At 35.2% G+C, this 21,452-nt stretch overlaps 2 protein-coding genes across 6 annotated transcripts in view; both read left to right on the top strand.

The window, feature by feature from the left end:
• The window catches only part of LOC124634547 (peripheral plasma membrane protein CASK), a 232,416-nt gene that overhangs the window by 130,603 nt on the left and 80,361 nt on the right, over positions 1–21,452 (top strand). The gene's annotated exons all lie outside the window — the stretch shown is intronic.
• On the top strand, positions 10,410–12,887 carry LOC124634548. Its single transcript, XM_047170166.1, has one exon. It carries the CDS (start codon positions 11,063–11,065, stop codon positions 12,572–12,574), a length of 1,512 nt encoding a protein of 503 aa, XP_047026122.1. The 5' UTR covers positions 10,410–11,062; the 3' UTR covers positions 12,575–12,887.

Here is a 21,452-nt window from a genome sequence, read left to right as displayed (position 1 = left end):
TCCAATTCTTGCATTACAACTCAGGACATTAAAATTAATAATTTTACCTAAAGTCAAATCTACATTAACACATGACCTTGAATATTTTAAGCACTGCGAGACATTACCTGTACACGATAAGTTTAAGTTTAACATCCTAAAAGAACAATTTTTCAATAACTCAATAAAGTTCGAAAAATGTCATCCTGTATACACGCGGAGCGTAGCACAAAAAAAACTTGTCACCACATCTGCAAAAAATTTCTACGGCACAAGAACGAGTGCATATATAATACCTCGATTAATCAATTCTTTACCTACTGATACTCGTGATGCCATAACAAAAAATAACATAAAATATAAATTAAGAACACACTTCTTCTTAAATCTGTAACAGAACACTGTCGAATGTATTCTAAGTAGTGGGTACTTGGAAAATATTCGGCAGTGTTGATTAATTGTTTGTGTTTGTTATAAAATGTGTAACGTAACGTTTACCTATGTATAATTTATTGTGTGAGACGAATAGAATTGTGAAGTATCACATACAAACCTGAGAGGTTTAAGTGATGCTGAATCAGTGAAAAAAAAATGTAAACATTATTTTTTATAATTAAATAAAAAAAAAAAAAAAAAAAAAAACAACGTGGGCAAAAAAGAAATACTAACTAGAAGTAACTTAAATAAATAAATAAATAAATGTTTTATTGGCATAAAAAATAAAATACAATTACAAAGGAAGCCCTGGCTCCTGTGCTAGGTGAGACCTGTGTTACAGGAGCCAGTGTCTTCACCCGTTTTTTTAGAACAACACTTTATATGCAATAAAATCTTAGGACAAAATAAGTAAATACATAAGAAAAAAAAATTAATGATATGCTTGCTCTTTTGCTAAGTGGTGTGATGAGAGTCTGAATGTGAGTATGTATGGGTTGTGCTCTTTGTGTGTATTTGTGTGTATGAGTGTGTGTGTGTATGTGTGTGTGTGTATGTGTATGTGTGAGTGTTATTGTCGTCAAAAATGGCATCGTTATAATGTTTTGTAATTGAAATAGGTGTACAAAAAATAAGCTGAATCTAACTTTGAGACTCGTTATTACATGAAAAAGGAACGCAGAATAACAGCAACGAAAACTCACATAAATACCATTAAAAAGTGTTAAAAGAAAATGGTACTTCGCAATGCTTATTATCATCTAAGAGCACTGTCATACCCGTCTACATAATATTACGTAGGATTACATGCTCTGTGGGATTACCCCCGAAGTAATTACTCGGGCAGTTCGCTCTTGGCACGGACACGGCAGGCGTTTGCAGCCGAAATTAGTTAAAATTAAGGACAGGAGGGACGAACATTTTTCCACTCACTGCAGGGAGGGGTATACGCGCCACGGCTTTGGATGTGACGTTTCAGTTCAGTTCCACAGTTTAGTTTCGTGCTCATTTACGCTTTGTTTACGCTTTTTATTTTTGCCTCTTTTGTGTAAAAATACCTCATGTACACTATGGCGCAAATTTTTGTACCTCACCATACCGGCCGACGCAAAATTTTCAGCTGCTTTTTTCAATTACCCATCTTTCTTCTCTCGTTTAAATAATGCTGCATCGATTAATAACAACAAGATTAAGGCATCGTTCAGACCAAACGTATTGTCGGTCGCTGACTGTGAGCGCGCGTTACGCAGTTTATTGCTTTTCCATATATATTGAAATTGTCGTTCACACCGAACCGACTATACGCTGTTACGTCGTCTGTTGTAGCTGACTCTCAGTGGCCGATTATTTTACTACGCGACTATGCACGGCGGACGCGGATTGGCTACGCGGACGCAGTTGCCGAATAGCGCCGCTCCGCCGCGTACGCACCGCCGCGCCTCGGTCGGTACAGCACGTCGATAATTAGTGTCCCTTTTATATAAACTTAAACGTATTAAAGATAGTAACTCATCGAATGTTTTACTGTCATACGAAAATATTTCTTGAACTTATTTGGATAAAGTCTATATTCGAAATATAAAGTATGAAATTGACCAAGAAAACATCTCTTCAAATTTAAGGGATGTACCCACAATCTCTTCTTTTTATTATTTTCGTCTTCCTCTAGAGCTTCGCGAATGGCAACTATCTGAATGCGCATCATTTAATTGAAATATCAGTAAAACGTCTGATTTGAAAAAAATAAATTACGCTAGTTTTGTCGTTTATAAAATACTACGAGCAATTTCAAATACTGAGCCCTTTTATGTGTAGAATAGTCAGCCGCTCAGCGTACGCATCTAGTGTGAACCTACAAGAGCCTATTCTTTTGTTCACACATGTAGCGCATCGTACGCTATAGCCTATTGTCGGCTTGGTGAGTACGCGTTCTGCAGATTGAGTCGACGTTCACACTGGGGCAGACAGTGAGTATACTCACAGTCAGCGGCGGACAATACGTTTGGTGTGAACAATCCCTTATCATCGAACCAATAAATAAAAGAATTCTTTGAACCGAATCATTAATTCATTTCATGCTGTCAGTTTTAATACCGCTCTATATTTTAATAACATTATGTCGGTGCTCGATCATGTTGATATAAGAAATTACCTTGAAATGACTTGAATAATACTTTGGACACGTCTAAAGTTGGTCACGAGCTACTAGATTTGATTAGCCGGACGAAAGCCTCGACAGGATTCGATTAAGTCAGACGATGTCGTCTGAAGTTTGGACCTTTATAAATCGGTTACCCACTGAAACAGTTGGTGGCCGAGTTCTGGGCAATTCATAAAAACTTGTCTATCTCATCGGGCGTGAAATAAAACATTCTCTCTACTGTAACGGCTTCCATGTTAATTTTGACCCACACAATTCCTTCCTCTATCTCTAACGTTGGAACTTTGCAGACATTTAGCTCCACAAACTCAGTATGGCATAGTCAAAAGTTTATGAAAATGTATTAATGGTGGCCTTTACAGTACAACGGATGGCCGCGTATTAAAAGTTTTGATGAAATTACGGAAGTGGCCCCTACCTGTGTCCCCTCTTTCTCTGTATAAATGAAGTTGCAGTTCGTAAAATGTTTGACGTCGACCCATTAACGAATTTTGTTTTGTTCAAAAGACAGTTAATTTCAAAAACAAGTATTCTGTTTTCTTTCTGAAATAAATGAGAGTTCAAAGACAATGTTAAGGACATTTTACCTGGAACCATTATTTCTTTGTAGACATTAGTTAGTATGATTTGACTTTGACCTTGATAAAAGTAAAATGCAATAGCTTTTTTGTAATATGCTTTAATTTGTTGTTATTTTACTTGATAATTTCAGAAATAAATTACACGATAAATAGCATATGCATATCATTTCTAACATACCTACACAACTGCACATTACACAACTCAGTTACCTACCTACATCAATCAATTCCTATTCTGGTTTACATTATAAGGCCCACGCAAGCCATAAATCTATTTTCTTTTAGGAGTCCATAAATCGATTATGAAGGTGTATGCAAAGGCTTTCCCTTCAAACTTTATTTTCCGACCAGCCTTTGTGGGCAGTACTTTACTTTTGTGTTTGAGTTATCCCATGAGTTATAACAGTCCTAGTTTCTTTTCATGGACTGACACACATTAAACTATTTATTTATTATTTATAATAATTAAATAAGGTCTGGAGCCAAAGCTAGACCCACAAAACCGCAACCGTTACACGTTTATAGTTTTAGAAGCGTGTTTATTTTGCTTCACCGCATAGTAAATAGATTTTTCGTCTTATTTACTTAAATCTAAAACTATTCGGATTGCCATAAACTTAAAGCTGACACGGCCTAAATAATCGGGTCTTAAAGTCCGAACCCAGATTTACCTACCTCAGCTTATTTACAAAATAATATAAACTGCTATGAATATATTTGACCTTTGAACCGCTATTCAAATGCCAGTGTTAAGGTCGATCGATAGTTTCATTCTTTCTATGCTGTATCGTAATATAAATACGCATCAGCCTTCTAAGTTAATCAATTAAGGATACAACGAGGTCCCCTAAATTTATTTTATCCTGTATTTTATGGCCCGGTTTAACATAAGCACCATGGAAAATTGTGCCGCTAAAACTTTTTATGGGAATCTTTGATATGAAGTTTTAACGATATAAAATATTGGTCGGAAAGAGATCATTTTTCTCTTATGTGGATGATATTAAATTGAACCTTTGAACCTTTCATGGCGTTGCGTTTTTTTGAAGGGAAATTTGTTCGTGGAAAATCGGTAAGAGTTCTTGGTACTTTGTGACTAAAAATCTTTTTAATAAGCATACTTTGCAAGTTTTTGCCGTAGTACATTTTAATTACTGGCTGATTAAATATCAGCCAGTAATTGAGTGAAATTTGAATGAGAGAGTGGTCCTCACTATTTTTTTTTGATGTGCCGTTAAGTTACACGTAGGTAGGTACCTATTTTCCCTCGTCATTGCAACATAAGGTGTGTCCTAAGTCAATTCAATTTACATTCTAAGCGCTGTTCAATGAACTAACACTATGTTGTCAACGGAATCAATCAACTGAAAAGGCACCCACCAGCTGTAGGTACAAGAGAAATAGCCTACGTTATAGCTGACTAAAACGACTAAAACTTCGTTATATCAAAGGTCGGGTCCAAAATAACTTGAAATGTGCTTATCATCACTTTACACTGCCCACACAGATGTCAGATGACTGTGAACGTTGTTGGTTACGAAGGTAGAAAAATAGTTGTTTTGAAAATTACAAATGGTGTTTTTTCCACTACATTATGGGTGAGCTATGACGTATAATGCCGTTTGAACAAGATAATCTTGTATAAAATATTGCTTAACAAAATTTTTCTTCTTTATTGTATTAGTATAGAAAACAATGTTTCTGCTAAGCAAGACACTGGTAGATTGTTTCTTATATCCCGTACAATATAAGCATAGCGCATCAAAAAGTATAGGTATGCCATTGTGACACACTAAGTACAATTTCAGAAACCGAAACACGCTATTTCTCTCACCTTTATTGAAACCATATGAGTCGTATTACCTACACATATCGTAACTTCATTCTTAACACATTTATCTCGAATAGATAGTCTATATTTCTCGGGAAAATCGTTTTAACACTCGATAACAGAATCGATCATTTTCCGATACAGGAACGGCGGCATTAAGATGTTCTAAACCTTTCTATTTTTCAACGGCGACGCCCGTTTCAAATGGTTTATATTTCAAGTAGAAAATACAATTATTCTTCGGCACCCCGTGTGGAGGAAATACTTATCTCTGACACCTCATGTTTTACGGGATAAAATAAATCTTAAGAAATATAATACTGGAAACGGTTTATAAAAATATACCTAGAAGAAATATGCTTAACTTATAAAGGTTAAAACGCTTTGTGCGTGAATAATATGTCTGAAGGTTAGCAGAATTTATTATGAAAAATAGATAGAAAAGTTGTTTCAGCCATCTTATAATGTTCCATTTATTTGAGTACAAATCGACAATTAGTTACATACTCGCATTACTCAATCCATTCAAACACAATTTAGGATTACGTTACAAATATTGAAAAGAATATTAAAAAAAATAACAAATATAATGCGTATTATTTCATTTGAAATCTTCGCAATATATTTTCACCTCACGCCATAACGCATGCCAATGGACCATAAAGTCCTCGCTCTATACACAAATGGCACTTTGATAACAGCAAACGACACTTACCGTACATTTCAACGGTTAATAATATGTTCCATATCAATTGTTATTGAAAATAGTGACTCTTGATGTGGTGTTGGCATACGTAAAATGAAATTGAAGGAATAATACACTAAAAGTCAAGTCAAGGTCATTTTTTTTATTTCAAAACAAATGTTGCACATTTGTGAGGACAGACTTCAAGTAAATTTCAAGGTTTCTAAGAGCGGGTCCCATGGAAAAGAACCGACAAGAAATACTGTTTAAAAAAAAGCCGTACAACTTTCCTTTTTTGCTTAACTACAATTATAACATGAAATAGAAAAGGTATAAGTCCCGTAAAAGTAGTACAACATTAAAAAAAAGTGAAATAGGAATGTGACCCTAATAGATTTTTTCCCCGAAATACTCCAAATTGGTTCTATTCCGCTTCAAAAGGCTTTTGCAAGGTTGATAACGATTTTATATTTCTCATATTACGGTTATTTTATTGCACTGAAAGGGGTCTATTTGACCTTACAAATTCACCCAGGCAAACGGTTTGTCGGTCCGTGGGCAGTCCCATTTATTATTGTAGCATGAAAATTTGATCTTGCATATCTAAAAGCAAGCTGCCTCGGCGTTTTGAAAAATTATTCAGTAAATTATTTTTCTTACTAAACATATTTTCATACACAGCGTTTTGAATACGTAAGTATACATATGGCTGAAGCATTAGACAGAACATATATAAGGTGCTTTAATATTACCTGCCAGGACTTGAATGGGGGGTAGTATTGCGTTTATAGATTGCAATAGTGAAGAAAATTCGTTCCCCGGAACAGTCAATTCAATTTGAGACATTAAACAAATTAAATTAACATTGGCTCTACTCTGCATAACGTGGTTCACAAATTACGCGCGTAGTGTTAAGGCGCGGCTCCACCGCAGTGCACGCTGTGCACGGACACGCGGCGCATTATAGCTGCGTGTATTCATTTGTTTGACAACGTGGGTCTACGTTTCCACTGAAGTACACGAATATGACCCACGACTATGTATAGCGTGGCACGGCGCACGGGTAGACCCACGCTGACAACGTTGAGCTACGTAACCGCTTACAACAACTGCTCTGCGATAACCGAGCTGTACATAGTCGTGGGTCTTATTCGTGTACTCCAGTGGAAACGTAGACCCACGTTGACAGCGTTGAGCTATGTAACCGCCTATTCGAGCAAGCCACGCGTGTATCAATGACGTCAATTCATGCGTAGCCTCTCCGTGGGTTGCAGTGGACACAACCACATACATTTTCTTACAAAGCGAAGCTTAATACACGTGCGTAGCCTCTCCGTGCACCGCGGTGGAGCCGCGCCTTTACTTTGTCAATGAAAACAACTGCTATCTCGAGTGGCAACGCGCAACTCTACTGGACGGTTTTAAACTAATAAATTAAGTCAAATTCATACGTATTTTTTTTTATATGAAAAAAAATATGACATACAATCAATTATTTATCTTCACTATTGTAATCTATAAACGCAATACTACCCCCCATTCAAGTCCTGGCAGGTAATATTAAAGCACCTTATATACGTTTACATGAAAATAAATCCTCATGTACGTAATATTTTATACAGAGAATTCACATAAATCTTTTCGATATTAATATTCTAAATAGTCGCTGTATTTGGCTGTTATACATAAGTTTTAAATCAAATAACTAAATGATTGATGTTGGTACAGTTGTATTGATTTTGTTTAGTTGGAAACTGGATATTAATGGCATGGATTAAATATTTTATGTTTACATGTATTTCATTAAAAAGTTCTAAGCCTGTGTAGGTAGATTTTGAATTATAAATGAGATTTCTATTTTTATTTTGAAATAAACACAACGTAATATAAAATATAGGTAAACATGTATTGCCTTACTACAAAAACTTTAACCCCTGTTTTACACTTGTCTAATAAAATTTTGGCTGCAAAATGAACCATATGTCAACGTCATAATTTGACATTTTTTTAGACAAGGCATAAACTGACGTTTAAAACTTTTTGTGGTAAGACGGTTCGGATCTATTCTATGAAGCTAACTCATACACGTGAGGATTTTCATCCTCCTACGCTGATATCTAGTCTTGCGTATTTCTTATTAATATCAAGAAACAACAAAGTGAGAAACATGACATGTATCTATTATAGGATCCTGGCTGCTTTAGGTTCGCGATCAATGATAATTGAAGAAATCCAACAGAACATTCCAGTTAAAATTCTGATTTGGGTCTAAACTTTAATGCTAGTTTAAACCAAAACCCATATAACAACGCGTTATTTTTTCCAGGTAAATTATAGCGTCTATTGAAAATCTCGATCTACCCTACGAACCCCCGATAACTGACGTCATTCACGTATTGTACCGGCTGTCAAAGGAGTCTCTCGTATGGACAATAATTTAAGAGCGTCCCATTCAATTTCTCCTGCCATTGTCTGTATGTAGGTCAGTTTAGCTAGTTTGATGTGTATTCACCAAGTGTATTTTGTGGCGCTTCTGACGCTGTCTGTGTTTGAATTAGGTTTTTGACACCCCTTTGTTTGGGTGTGTTAGTTAAATTCCCAAAACGACGGACTTATTTGCTGGGTTCATTTGATTAAGGAGCTCTTCAAATTGACAATCACTCCATGTAAAACACCCCAATGTAGTAGGGAAAGAGATACCGCGGCCCTGGTACATAAAAAGCCTATGAAAAGCCTCAACGCTGCTAACCCACAGCGGGAGGGGTCATTTGATGATTTTTGACGTCGTTAAAAAAAAAGTAGTGCCTTCTTTGAAAACAAAAAGTCTTGTCAATACATACATAATGGTTTGTACGGATTCAGATGTACTTACGTGACCCTACGAATATACATCGATGTCCGACCTGTAACATGCTACGTCACGATCTCACGACCCAGAAGCTCGTCACACAATCACCTTCCGTCTGCAAATTAGATCGTGATCCTAACGTTTCCTCAACAGATAAACTGAGATACGAAATCCGGTGTCCATCATGACGACAGTTGTTTATTATTCGACATCTCAGGCTTGAAATAAGGTGGCAGACTACGCTATAATGTAACAGCATAACAATGTTGCGCATCATGCATTTTTATGGGCACGCTCATTATTGGTGTTTATTTATTGAATGATTCTATTCAATGCTTTCTATTGCTGAAGCAGCATTGCTTCATAATGTAGAATGGCGGACTTAGCGTCTTGGTGAACTCTATCGGTCCACAGACTGTTGTCGCTGTTTATTTATGCTGTAGCATTAGGCCCTTCTTTAAGACACTCCCTCAAGCTGCTCCCACAGCGGGTTATTTGATTATTTTCCATAAAAAAGGGTTTGTTTCGCTAACTATATCGTACAATAGTATAGCGTAATCTGAAGCCACCTATACTCCAGCTCCTTCCTCAATGACAGATACGGTAGTAACTACACACGGTTCTGCAACATTACACACGTTGAAATTTACTACGAACGTGTCAGTTCCTTCACATAATGTTGTACCCCTGTTCGTCTAGTGATAAAGTGCTATACATTTGTATAAGAAACTGGTGAGGAACGAGGAAGTAAACTGCCGATATTTTACGTTTTTGTTTGATACCTTTACGTTAGCAGTAGTTTCGGCCCCTCGTATTGCTTGGATGTTTTACGAGGTTATATTTTAATGGTTTTTAAATAGGAACGAAATGTAGAAATGTGTTGTTTGTTAACTTCTCTTAATCAGAGTTTTTGGTCTCGCTCTAAATATCGTAGCAAAAACATAGTAGAATGATAACCACAGTCGTGTCCAAACTTAAATGGGAACATCCTACTAATATTATAAACGCGAAAGTTTGTATGTATGGATGTATGGATGTTTGTTACTCTTTCACGCAAAAACTACTGAATGGATTTTAATGAAACTTTACAATAATATAGTTTATACATCAGAATAACACATAGGCTACAATTTGTAAACATATTGTTCGAAATACTAAACCTGCGCAGACGAAGTCGCGGGCACCAGCTAGTGTTAGATAAATAAACAACGAACCGCATCATTTGAATAATTTACCAGCCAAATCTGCTTATAATAATACATAAATTAATTCAGCTTAATTTCGTAATTCATACTGATTTCATTACTTTTAATGAAATGGCACAGTTCACAACACACTACACACCCGATTCGCAGCATGAATATTTAACCCGTAGACCCATCTCTGCTGAAGTTAAACTTTGTTGTCTCTCCTAACTTTTTCAACCAACTAAATTACACCGTCCTTTGTGTACACGACTTAATTAAAGTTTCCTTAAGACTAATTTTCTGCCGAATTATTAAAAGTTAACAAAACTTCATAATTAAAATTCCCGAGGGTCTTAAGAATAAAATCTTTTTAGCGATCTTACTGGGCCTTCTTTCCTAAGAAAACTTGTAAACAGACCTAATTATTTTCGGCGTTTTAAAGGTGCTGAGATAAGGGACAAAATAATATTCTGTTTTGTAGAGCATTTTGATTAAATTGCGGATAATTATTTGCTAAGTACAAAATGCTTGGACCAGCTTCGGATTTGTCACAGACATTCAAAGCCTCTGTAGATTATGTCAAATACAATTACTGTAATGGACGTTATAGTAGTTCAAGAGTTAATTCATGCAATTGATATTTCTTATCAATTTAAAATATTATGTCAATTTAAAATAATTAGTTAATGAATATTTCGAATTTCATTCCATATTTTAGACGATAAAGATTAATTCATTTTGCTTTATACAGATATCACTTTTCGGGGGCAACCAAAAGTACTCCGATAACCGAATCACTACATCCAATAATAACGATCTCACACATAACTGAATAAAACACTCGCGAGTCCCTTTCTTTCTTATAAGCTTCATTCGCTCCTCAACATTGCAATGTTCCGAGCAATAAATCTCCGACATAACGCTATTAGTCACGTCATATTCTGATGTTGCCGAAAGCGGCAGCCTTGCGGCAAACAAATGAGCCGTTTAGGAAGATAGAATATCTAGAAGTGATAGCTCTAAGCAGGCGTGAAACGAAGGCTCCTGGAAACTGGGTTATCTGATTTAGTTATGCAGAACCTGTCTGTGGCTGAGAAAGATGTTACAAGAGTGTAGCATAGTAGGTGTCCATAGGTACATACCTATAAATTCTACAATAATAAAAAAGCACCATGGTGTACTCAGTAGGTATCTAATGATTTAAACTTCGAGTCCTGTTTTAAACAGACATTTGTTTTCTCACAATCCAAAAAGCTGTAAAAAGAGTGTGGCGCGAGTCGTGGAGCTGTGCATACGCGTTTATGCTTTTCGCAGCTTTGTAACGAGTGATACGTCTAAAACGGGTTAATCAAGAAATGGGAGAAAATTCAAGTGGAACGGATTTAAGTGATTCAGAAATAGTAAAGAGATGTGAAGAACAATTGATTGAGATGGAAGTTGAAGGTGTAGGGATAGAAAAAATAACTGATGGAAGAGCAAGATCTGTGGAGAAGAGAAAACAAAGAGAAGATGACTCAAGTGAAGATGGCTTTATAACTGTAAATCGAAGGAAACCTAAACGTTTAATAAGAAGTGATTCTACGGATACTAGGAATGGTAATGAGATTGAGAAAAATGAGGAAAAGGCAACGAACACTCATGAAGTGTGTATTACATCGCAGAATGAACTACCTAAACCTATAGCCATGGCTAAGTTATTAAGCGCTGAAAATATGAAGAATATTCTGAGAATAAAATATAAAAGTTCATTTAAAGCTATGATTCAGTTTAAAAGAATTGAGGATGCTGAAAAACTACTAAACTGTCAGAAAATCAAAGACATGGGGTTGAGGTGTCAATCAACTCAGGAAATGACGACTTCCTATGGAATTGTGAAAGGTATTGACCTTGAATTAAACGAAGACGAAATTAAGAATATCTTAAAATCAAATACTGAGGTTTTATCAATTAAGAGACTACAACGACTGAATTCGGAAGGTAAATGGATTGATTGCGAGTCTGTAAGAATTAGTTTCAAAGGTGATGTATTACCTCAATATGTCTATGCATACGACTGTCGTTTTATAGTAGAAGCGTATACTTTCCCAGTGACACAATGCTCAGGATGCTGGAAATTTGGACATTCCATCAAATTTTGCCCAGCTAAAAAGATATGTTGTCCTAAGTGCGGAGGAAATCATGACAATTGTAGCTTGGAAGAATACAAATGTCTTAACTGTAAGGGGAATCATTTTGTTTTGGACAGAAAGTGTCCCATGTACATAAAAGAAAAAACTATCAGGAAAATCATGAGCGAAGAACAACTTACATACAGAAATGCCCTACAACGTTACATGGATAAAAAACAAGAAATGAATAAAGACACAATGGACACATCACAAATTACTAACACGCAACCAATAATCCCACCTAACTCCGCTACAGAAACATATAGTAGTGTATTGACGAAGGCCTTGGTACATCAAGAACTGCATGAAAATAAAAATAAACAAGAAGGATTACGACAGACCGAAAAACCAGCGGCAATAACAAATAAAGAAGTCACTTCAAAACAGGTTACCACGAAGAATACAAATAAAACATACAATAACAAAAATGATGATATTTTTGAGCTGCGGGTAGATGAAGAACGTTCTACATCACAAAGAATTGAGGAAGGTCCGAAGAGGAGCGAACAACTATTAGATAAATTTGAATGGAAGAAACTTTGGGAGAAAATAAAAAGTATTATTAGATCCGAGAGTAAATTTGAAGAAAAAATTATATCTTTGTTTAAAATTGTGTGTGAGGAACTAAAAAATTTTGTAATTAAGTTAATATTAGGGGAAGAAATCTTGAACAACATAAATTGTTTTAGTAATGGATAGCTTACAAAAAATAATTAAGTTGAACATATTTCAATGGAACTCGCAAAGTTTACGTCCCAAGCTTGTATCCTTTTCAGAACTTCTAATTCGAGAAAATATACATATCGCAATTATAAGCGAAACATGGTTTGACGGTGAAGTCAGTGTAAATATTAGCGGATACAATGTATATCGGAATGACAGATATGACGGTTACGGTGGTGTCGCTTTGTTGGTGCACAGGTCAGTGCAATCTCACCTAGTGTCATTAAATAATAACAATGTGGGTATCGAAATGGTCTGTATTAAGTTATTAAATTGCAAGGACGTAGAATATGTGGTGTCGCTTTACTGTCCCTCATCCGTACAAACACACCTGTCTGACTGGAATGACATATTCTCACACTTTACAAGTAAAACAATAATAGCGGGGGATTTTAACGGACACCACACTAATTGGTCTGTTAAATCGGATACTCGGGGTACACAAGTTATGGATGCAGCGCTAGATAATGACTTTATTTCTGTAAACAACGGCCAAGCGACTCGGGTTAAGTTAGTGAATGGAATTTTACAACAGACATCGCCCGATGTCTCATTTATTACCTCTGATGTTGCAATTAAATTTGATTGGCAGGTATTTAACGAAAACTTGGGCAGTGACCATCTTATTATTAAAATGACGGCTAATGTATTAAGTACTATTCATATCCATAAAAAAAGAAATTTTAAAAATGCTAACTGGGGTGATTACCGGGAGACGATTAATAGATGTATTTTAGAATTTAGTGAAACTGCTTGTAATGTTCAAGAAATGTATGATTTTTTTATTACTACTATAGAAAATGCGGCGAACAAACATATACCATATTACAAATTAGTTGAACAGCCGGATGAAAAGTTTAAACCTAAGAATTATTGGACCCCTTATTTATCGCAATTAGTTGCACAACGAAGACTAGCCTTATCCACTTTCCGCAAAAATCCCACCCCTGAAAATTTAATTAAATTAGAAAAAATTACTTTAGAATCCCAAAAACAAATTAAAAAATTTAGAAATCAAGGTTGGCAAAAATTCTGCAGTTCAATTGATGAAGTTACGTCAGCCCCTGAGATGTGGCGAAGGATGAGATGGATGAAGGGTTTCAAACATCAACGCCCATGTATACCGTTTGAAAAACAAAATGAATTGTTACGGTCCCTAACTCCAGACTATGTTTCTAGTTGTATGCCCTATTTTAGTTCTAAAAATGAGGTTTTAGAAATGGATTTTACTATTCAAGAACTCGAAAATTGTTCAAAAAAGAAGGACACGGCTCCGGGCTATGACAGTATTTCTTATTCAATGATTTATAATTTACCCAAAGTAGGAAAACAATTTTTAGTTAAAATCTTCAATTTGGTATTTTCACTCGGTATTGTTCCAGTCCAATGGCGTAATATTGTAATCATCCCTATTCCTAAACACTCAAATAATCTTAATACAGACATTAAACTACGACCCATTTCTTTGATATCTTGCATTTGTAAAACCTTCCATTTAATGATCTGTAAACGTATTGAATGGTTCGTAGAAAAGAACAAATTAATATCTCCATATACGGTAGGATTTAGGAAGTCACAATCTTCATTAGACGCACTTTCTAGACTAGTATCTTATATACAAATCGGATTTACTAAAAATGCTCCTACAATCGCATGCTTTTTGGACATTGAAAATGCCTACAACAATGTGCTAAATGAATCAGTTACTAAAGTGCTAGATGAAATCCAAATTGGTTCTAAATTTTGTGTGTACCTTTGGTCTTTTATAAGTGAACGACATTTAATTATGAAATCTTGTAATAGTCAAGGGACTGAATGTAGATGGACTAGTAGAGGGTTACCTCAAGGGGATCCGCTTTCCCCCCTTTTATTTAACTTGGTTACTTACCGAATATGTCATCAAGTACAGAATGTGATAGTGTCACAATATGCTGACGACTTTGTTATCTACATTAGTAACAAACAAATCGCGGAATGTGAACATGCATTACAAGATGCTCTCAATTGTATTGTAGCCTTACTGGGTGAGATTGGACTGAGTTTGTCGTCAACTAAATCTAACTTTTGTATCTACAGCAGGGGTCAAAGACGAATATTGCCAACTCTGAAGGTGTATGATCAACCATTAAATATAGTAGAATGTATTAAGTATTTAGGACTTTGGATAGATAGAAGTCTGCGCTGGAGAAAACATATTAATGAATTAATTGAAAAATGTACAAAATATCTGAATATATTAAAAATATTAGCGGGTAGCTCATGGGGAATTCACACCAAACATATGCGTAGATTATATATTTCTATCATAAGAAGTCGGATCGATTATGGGTGTTATTTGTATGATTCTGCTGCAAAGACACATGGTTATAAATTGGATAAAGTGCAAAATCAGGCCCTAAGAGTTGTAGGGGGCTTCATTAGGAGCTCACCAATACATGTGATGGAAAGCGAATTGCACATACCACCACTGTTTTTGAGGAGGCAATATCTCTGCTATAAGCATATCCTGAAGTCTCGATCATGGACAAACAATTTAAATATTAATATAATTTCAGAATTAAGTTCTTTAATAAATAATAGTTACTGGGTAAATAAAAAGAAACCGTTGCTAGCATCTACGCTTAATGAATTAAGTCAACTGAAAATTGTTTCCTCAGATGTTCTCAAAATGTTTACTCTGGATGTGTGGGTGTCAACCATACAAACTAAAGGAGTTATTAGATCTGATCTAGAATATATAAAACAATCGAAAGAATGTTATGACCCTAATCTATTGGTAAATGAAGTCGTAGCAGAATTAAGTAGTAAATATAAAGATTTTGATAAAATTTTCACGGATGGATCAAAAAATGTTAATGGTGGTGGGGCAGCTTTTTTTCATACTAATTTAGATTTCAAAGCTAGTTTTAGAATTGATGCAAGTGTTAGTATAATGACGCTGGAACTCATTGCAATATACAAGGCAGTAGCTTATGCTTTCAATCAAAATTATTACAAAACAGTTATCTTTACCGACAGCAAAAGTGCTTTACAGCATGTAGCTCGATGCGCCTCTGGTTGCAGAGGTGCATCGATAGCTTACGACATACTTAGAATTATTAGCATTATTAATAAAGACGAAATCAGAATTATATTGCAATGGGTTCCAGCACACATAGGTTTAAGAGGCAACGAGGAGGCTGATCGGCTGGCGAAATTAGCGATTAACGCAGAGAATAACATTTCTTACTTACCTGATTACTGGGAATATGTTTCTAAAATAAAGAAGTCTTGTTATGAGAAATGGAAAAATCATTTCAACGAGATTTCGAACCAAAAAGGTATATGGTACAAAATTATTCAGAGCGAACCTCCTCGTGCGCCCTGGTTTGATGACACTGATTTGAGTAGGAGTTTTATCAAAATAGCTTTAAGATTGCGTTCTGGGCACTTTCCATCAGCAAAATTTGCTTTTCTAATGCGAAAGGCAACATCTCCAAACTGCGAAGTTTGCAACACAATAGAAGACGTGCAACATTTGCTGATGGAATGTGCTAAGAACAAAAACGAAAGAGATTCATTGATTAGGGATTTTAATTTAAATGTTTTTGATCTAGGGCTCGTTTTCACTATTTTAGCGAATCCTAAATCAAAAGTTGCAAAAAGATTGTGTGGTCTAGTACAACATGTTACTTAATAACAGATTCCTAGATTAATTAAAGGTAGTTCAATTTATAATCCAATTTGTAGTTCAAGTTGTAAGTAGTGTATAAGATAGATTATAAGTTTATCTGTGTAATAGTAGCGATAAGGTACAATGGGGTTGGCGTATCCTTGTGGATAAAAACCCCTTATAATTTTAAAGAATAAAAAAAAAAAAAAAAAAAAAAAAAAAAGCTGTAAAAAGTGCCATCGCATTGGTTGAGAAAAGTTGGCAATTGGGAACACTAAATCTCACAGTTTATACAGATAGAAACTGCTTGCAAGTGGCACTTTATTCACTGCCCAGCAAAAAAAGATAGTTGAAACAGTGTTTCAAAAACGTAAAAAGTTCGATACCCATAAAACTTTTTAGACTTTATTAGTAGCATAAATATAAGCTTTATGCTTTTCGTCTCGTCTACATAGTTTCAAAGATGTTGTCGAATCTAGAATGATAAAAACAAATGTTTTCTCTCTTAGGGAAAAATTCGCCCATTTACATTTTACAAAGAACGGGAGGGGGCGTAATTGATAGCCCTGAAAATCAACGATTACGGTTTCACTTTAAATTCGTTTGCAGCGGAAAACGAGACGGATTTCGACAAACGCACCCGATTTCCCAGTGGGGAGGATTTTGACGCGACTTACTGACGATAAAAGGTAACATTTCAACACGGATATACCTGCTGCGCGGAAGATTATTTGATATTACTAATCTTTAATATTGATTTGGCGACGATAATATTCTGTCTACAGTTCCGTTTTTACCTGGTACGAATTCGTAGACGGTTTTAACTGTCCTTGGGGACTTAAAGATGGTTAGGTGCTGGAACATGTAAATTGGAAAAAATATAGGTACTCTGATGGAAAATGCTTTTAGTTTATCATAGTCCCCAGGCCGGCGAACAAATTTTTTTTTGATACATATACATTTAAGACTTTGTGAGTGCCTTCCTTACGATGAGTCCGACAAACTTTTCGAATGCGCAAATTTTGGTGCCGCTGCGTTTTTTAATGCTTGACTCCTAAAATTGTCGATATGACGTCACTATGGCTCTTCGTACATACACGTTTCATTTTTTGAGATTCGTTTAATAAAGTTAACTAGAGAATGGTGGTCAACTTGTCCGATAAAGATCGTGCTGCGTTTGGAGTGTCCACCATCCTGAAAATGTCGGTATGACGTCACTACGACTCTTCGTACATACACGTTTCATTTTTTGAGGTTTGTTTAATAAAGTTAACTAGAAAATTGTGGTCAACTTGTCCGATAAAGATCATGCTGCGTTTGGAGTGTCCACCATCCGAAACATGTCGATATGACGTCACTGTGTCTCCCCATACATACATGTCGGACAAATACAACAATGATAGATAAGACTATTCTTATTGCAAATATCGACTTGTCCGACAAATGTAGTGAGTCAAATAGTCAGTTCGACAAGAAAATGAGAAAAAAATATTACAATTGGAAGAAGTTTATTCTTTTTGTCAATTTCTGACTTAAATATTCACGTGCATTGTTTAAGTATATTAAATTGGCATACTACTTACCAATTTTAATTATTATTTTAGAAAAAGTAGCCTGACTAAGACGTATTGTTGATAGTTTATATTATGTTAAGGAATAATATCCCACATCTATTAATGGACTATATATCAATCAAAAGGTCTTTTTAGGTGCAACATTTTGTCTCAACATACCACTTATCAATTCTTAGTATTTTAGAAGATATAGCCCAAATAAGGCGTATTATCGATAGGTTTTACTATGTTAGGGAATAATGTCCCACCTCTAGGTATGAACCATATGTCAATCGAAAGATCTTTTTAAGCGCTATAGTCCGTCTTAACATACCACTTACCGATTCTTAGTATTTTGGAAGACATAACTGACCTAAGGCATATTTTTGATACTTTACATTGTGTTAAGGAATAACATCTCACTTGAAGTTATGAGCCATATTTCAATCAAAAGATCTTTTTAAGCGCAAGGTTGTATTAGCATAACTCCGACAAATTGTTAGTACTTTAAAAGCTAGAGCTTTTCTAAGAATATATTATTGGTAAGTTCTGTCAAGCTAATCCATTACTTCTTTAGTAACAAATTATATATTATTTGAAAAACCTTTTCAAATGAAATATTTCGTGTTAACATACTTCCGACAAATTGTTAGTAGTTTAGAAGCTAGAGCTTATTTAAAATTATAATTATTGATAGATGTTTTCAATTAAATAAATCCCATCTCTAGTAATGAGTTATACATCATTCAAAAGACGTTTTTAAATGCAACATTTCATATTAAAAAAACTTCGGCGAATTGTTAGTATTTCAGAAGCTAGAGCTTATATAAGATTATTTTATCGATAGGTGTTTTCAAGTTAATAAATCCCTCCTGTAGTAATGATACATATATCATTCGAAACGACTTTCTAAATGCAACATTTACTATTAATATACTTCACACCAATTGTCAGTACTTTGTACCAAATCTTAAAATATATCTATATTTTCCGGACGGTGGACACTCCATATGCAGCATGATCTTTGTCGGACAAGCTTACCACAATTTTCTAGTTAACTTTATTAAACAAATCTCAAAAAATGAAACAGGTATGTACGAAGTCGTAGTGACGTCATACCGACATTTTCAGGATGGTGGACACTCCAAACGCAGCACGATCTTTATCGGACAAGTTGACCACCATTTTCTAGTTAACTTTATTAAACGAATCTCAAAAATGAAACAGATATGTACGAAGAGTCATAGTGACGTCATATCGACATTTTCAGGATGGTGGACACTCCAAACGCAGCACGATCTTTATCGGACAAGTTGACCACCATTCTCTAGTTAACTTTATTAAACGAATCTCAAAAGATGAAACGTGTATGTACGAAGAGCCATAGTGACGTCATATCGACAATTTCAGGAGTCAAGCATTAAAAAACGCAGCGGCACCAAAATTTGCGCATTCGAAAAGTTTGTCGGACTCATCGTAAGGAAGGCACTCACAAAGTTTTAAATGTATCAAAAAAAAATTTGTTCGCCGGCCTGGGGACTATCATTATTATAAAGAATAAGTAACTCACCATCGGCTATTTGCTGTTTTTCATTCTCACAATAAGACGATGGTCGTAATAAATATGAATAACCCTGACATTCATGGTTATGTTACTTTTTCTTTAGAATGGCTACTACACATATACGTACATCTGTTTCATTCCCAATTCTATCTCTAAAGAGACAATTATGTACCGCAATTGGAACAAACAACTAAGTTACAATCGAACTTAAACAGCTCACTCAGAAACTTGTAACGCGAAAACTTTTATCGTATAGATAGTGTCTTTATGTATTGCGTCGATAAATTAATGCTGTCTTGTGAGATGTAGTGTAGTGGACTGACCACAAGCAATTTCACACAGCTGTTGGGTGTTGCTAGCCGTGAACAATTCTTACCGTATCGAGAACCATTTGGTATTGGTTTTGTTCTTGATGAGTGATAACTTCATGCACTCAGTGCTTACATATAAAAAATGTAGTCACAGTATGGCAAAAATCTACAATAAATAATAAACTAAGATGTAGCGTAAAAAATGTCAGTTTTATACATGCAAATGTCTTAACTGAACTTTCGTCACTAATTAGTGACACAACTGTTGTTAGAATTTTTTTGCTGTGCTTTAACTTTTACTAATTAACCGACAACACGTGTAGAGATTGAATTTTCATTCCACATTTTATTTCGTCCTTTCATACTACTATTACTTGCCTCATTATTTTGAATAACGAAGTCAATTACGAGCTTCACAAAAATTGTGGTCTCAGTTTTTCTTTGCAAATAAATATTTTCACGTTGGCAACATTACTGGACTACGCCTGGACCGAACAGCGCGATTGGTTTACGATTGTAACATAACCCCTCGACCTTTTGTATTTAGTGGGCTTTGGTACTAGGAGCTCTTAACTATATTTGAACAAGGGGATAAAGGTCGACACTAGAAGTAGCGATTAGGGTGCTCAAATGTATTCATTTTCTACCCTTTGTTATCAGAGATAATGTAATCGACATCTTATTCTAAAAAGACGTGAATGCCTGCTGCTGAGTCTACCCCATAAACTTTTACAGCGAATGATCTGAAGGCATTTGGATAATCACTACCATTCGCAGGCGAATGGGTGAAAGGAGCCTGACGACATTAGTAGATAAATGTATATAACATTTAAAAGCTTAGTCAGTTTCAGGCTAATTCTAATAGAAAAAAGAAAACGGGTCGACGAAATTCCAAATCGATTTATTCCATATTTATTTCATTTCGACATTTTCCCAGACGTCTATTTCTTTGGTAACGCATTTGTTGGGTGTATTGAAAAGTCTAGAAAACTCATAGTACACTTTTAGTAAAAAGCGTACATAGAAGAATCTCAGTGTTAAAAATAAATGAGCGACTGATATTATGTATTCTAACTATGCAAACAAATTGAAACAATGGGATAAATGTGTTTTCTATCCCAACATATTCAATAACGACTGCCTTTTACCTTAGACAGTTATAGTATTGCGAATTGTTCCAATATATTTTACTGTTATTTCCATAACTCATCTACGACCTTGGAAGATTAAATTCGATATGTCGAGCTTTTCTGGCATTCGTGCCAAATGCCGGTATCCCGCAACTTCATAATAAATATCATCGGACCACACCACGTGTATTCAAGTGTTCCGCAGATTTCATATTTCCGTCACTATTGCTAACAAAAACAAACAATAAATAGCCTTCTTATTACGTTTATTGCCAACGTAATTTTCTGCTGACTCACCCCATCTGTGGGGCGCCAAATTGAGACCAAGTTCAAACGCTAAATACGCAGAGGTATTTATTTACTTTTTGAATCGACTACAGAATTCCTTTTGGACTTTTATCTATAGATAATAGGTCGTATGTCTATAAAATATCGAACAACAATACTAAAGTTATCCTTTGTACTAAATGGCTATCAACAGTTCTTCTACTTCAGCGTTCCACAGAGAGGCTTCTATCGACACAATATAAAGGTAAATAATAAATACAAAAAAGGGAACAAATATAATGACCACCATAAAATGCTTTGATACCCTTAGTTTTGTAACCAGAAATATCTACTGAACACCAGAAAAATAAAGTCTA

This window comes from Helicoverpa zea, chromosome 11 (genome assembly GCF_022581195.2).
Source record: "Helicoverpa zea isolate HzStark_Cry1AcR chromosome 11, ilHelZeax1.1, whole genome shotgun sequence".
Classification (NCBI taxonomy): Eukaryota; Metazoa; Arthropoda; class Insecta; order Lepidoptera; family Noctuidae; genus Helicoverpa; species Helicoverpa zea.
The sequence above is the reverse complement of the archived record's forward strand: the minus strand, read 5'-3'. Positions and strand labels throughout refer to the sequence as shown.

Coding starts and splice junctions, on each gene's coding strand:
- LOC124634548 (XM_047170166.1), top strand. CDS start 11,063: ATGGGAGAAAATTCAAGTGGAACGGATTTAAGTGATTCAGAAATAGTA.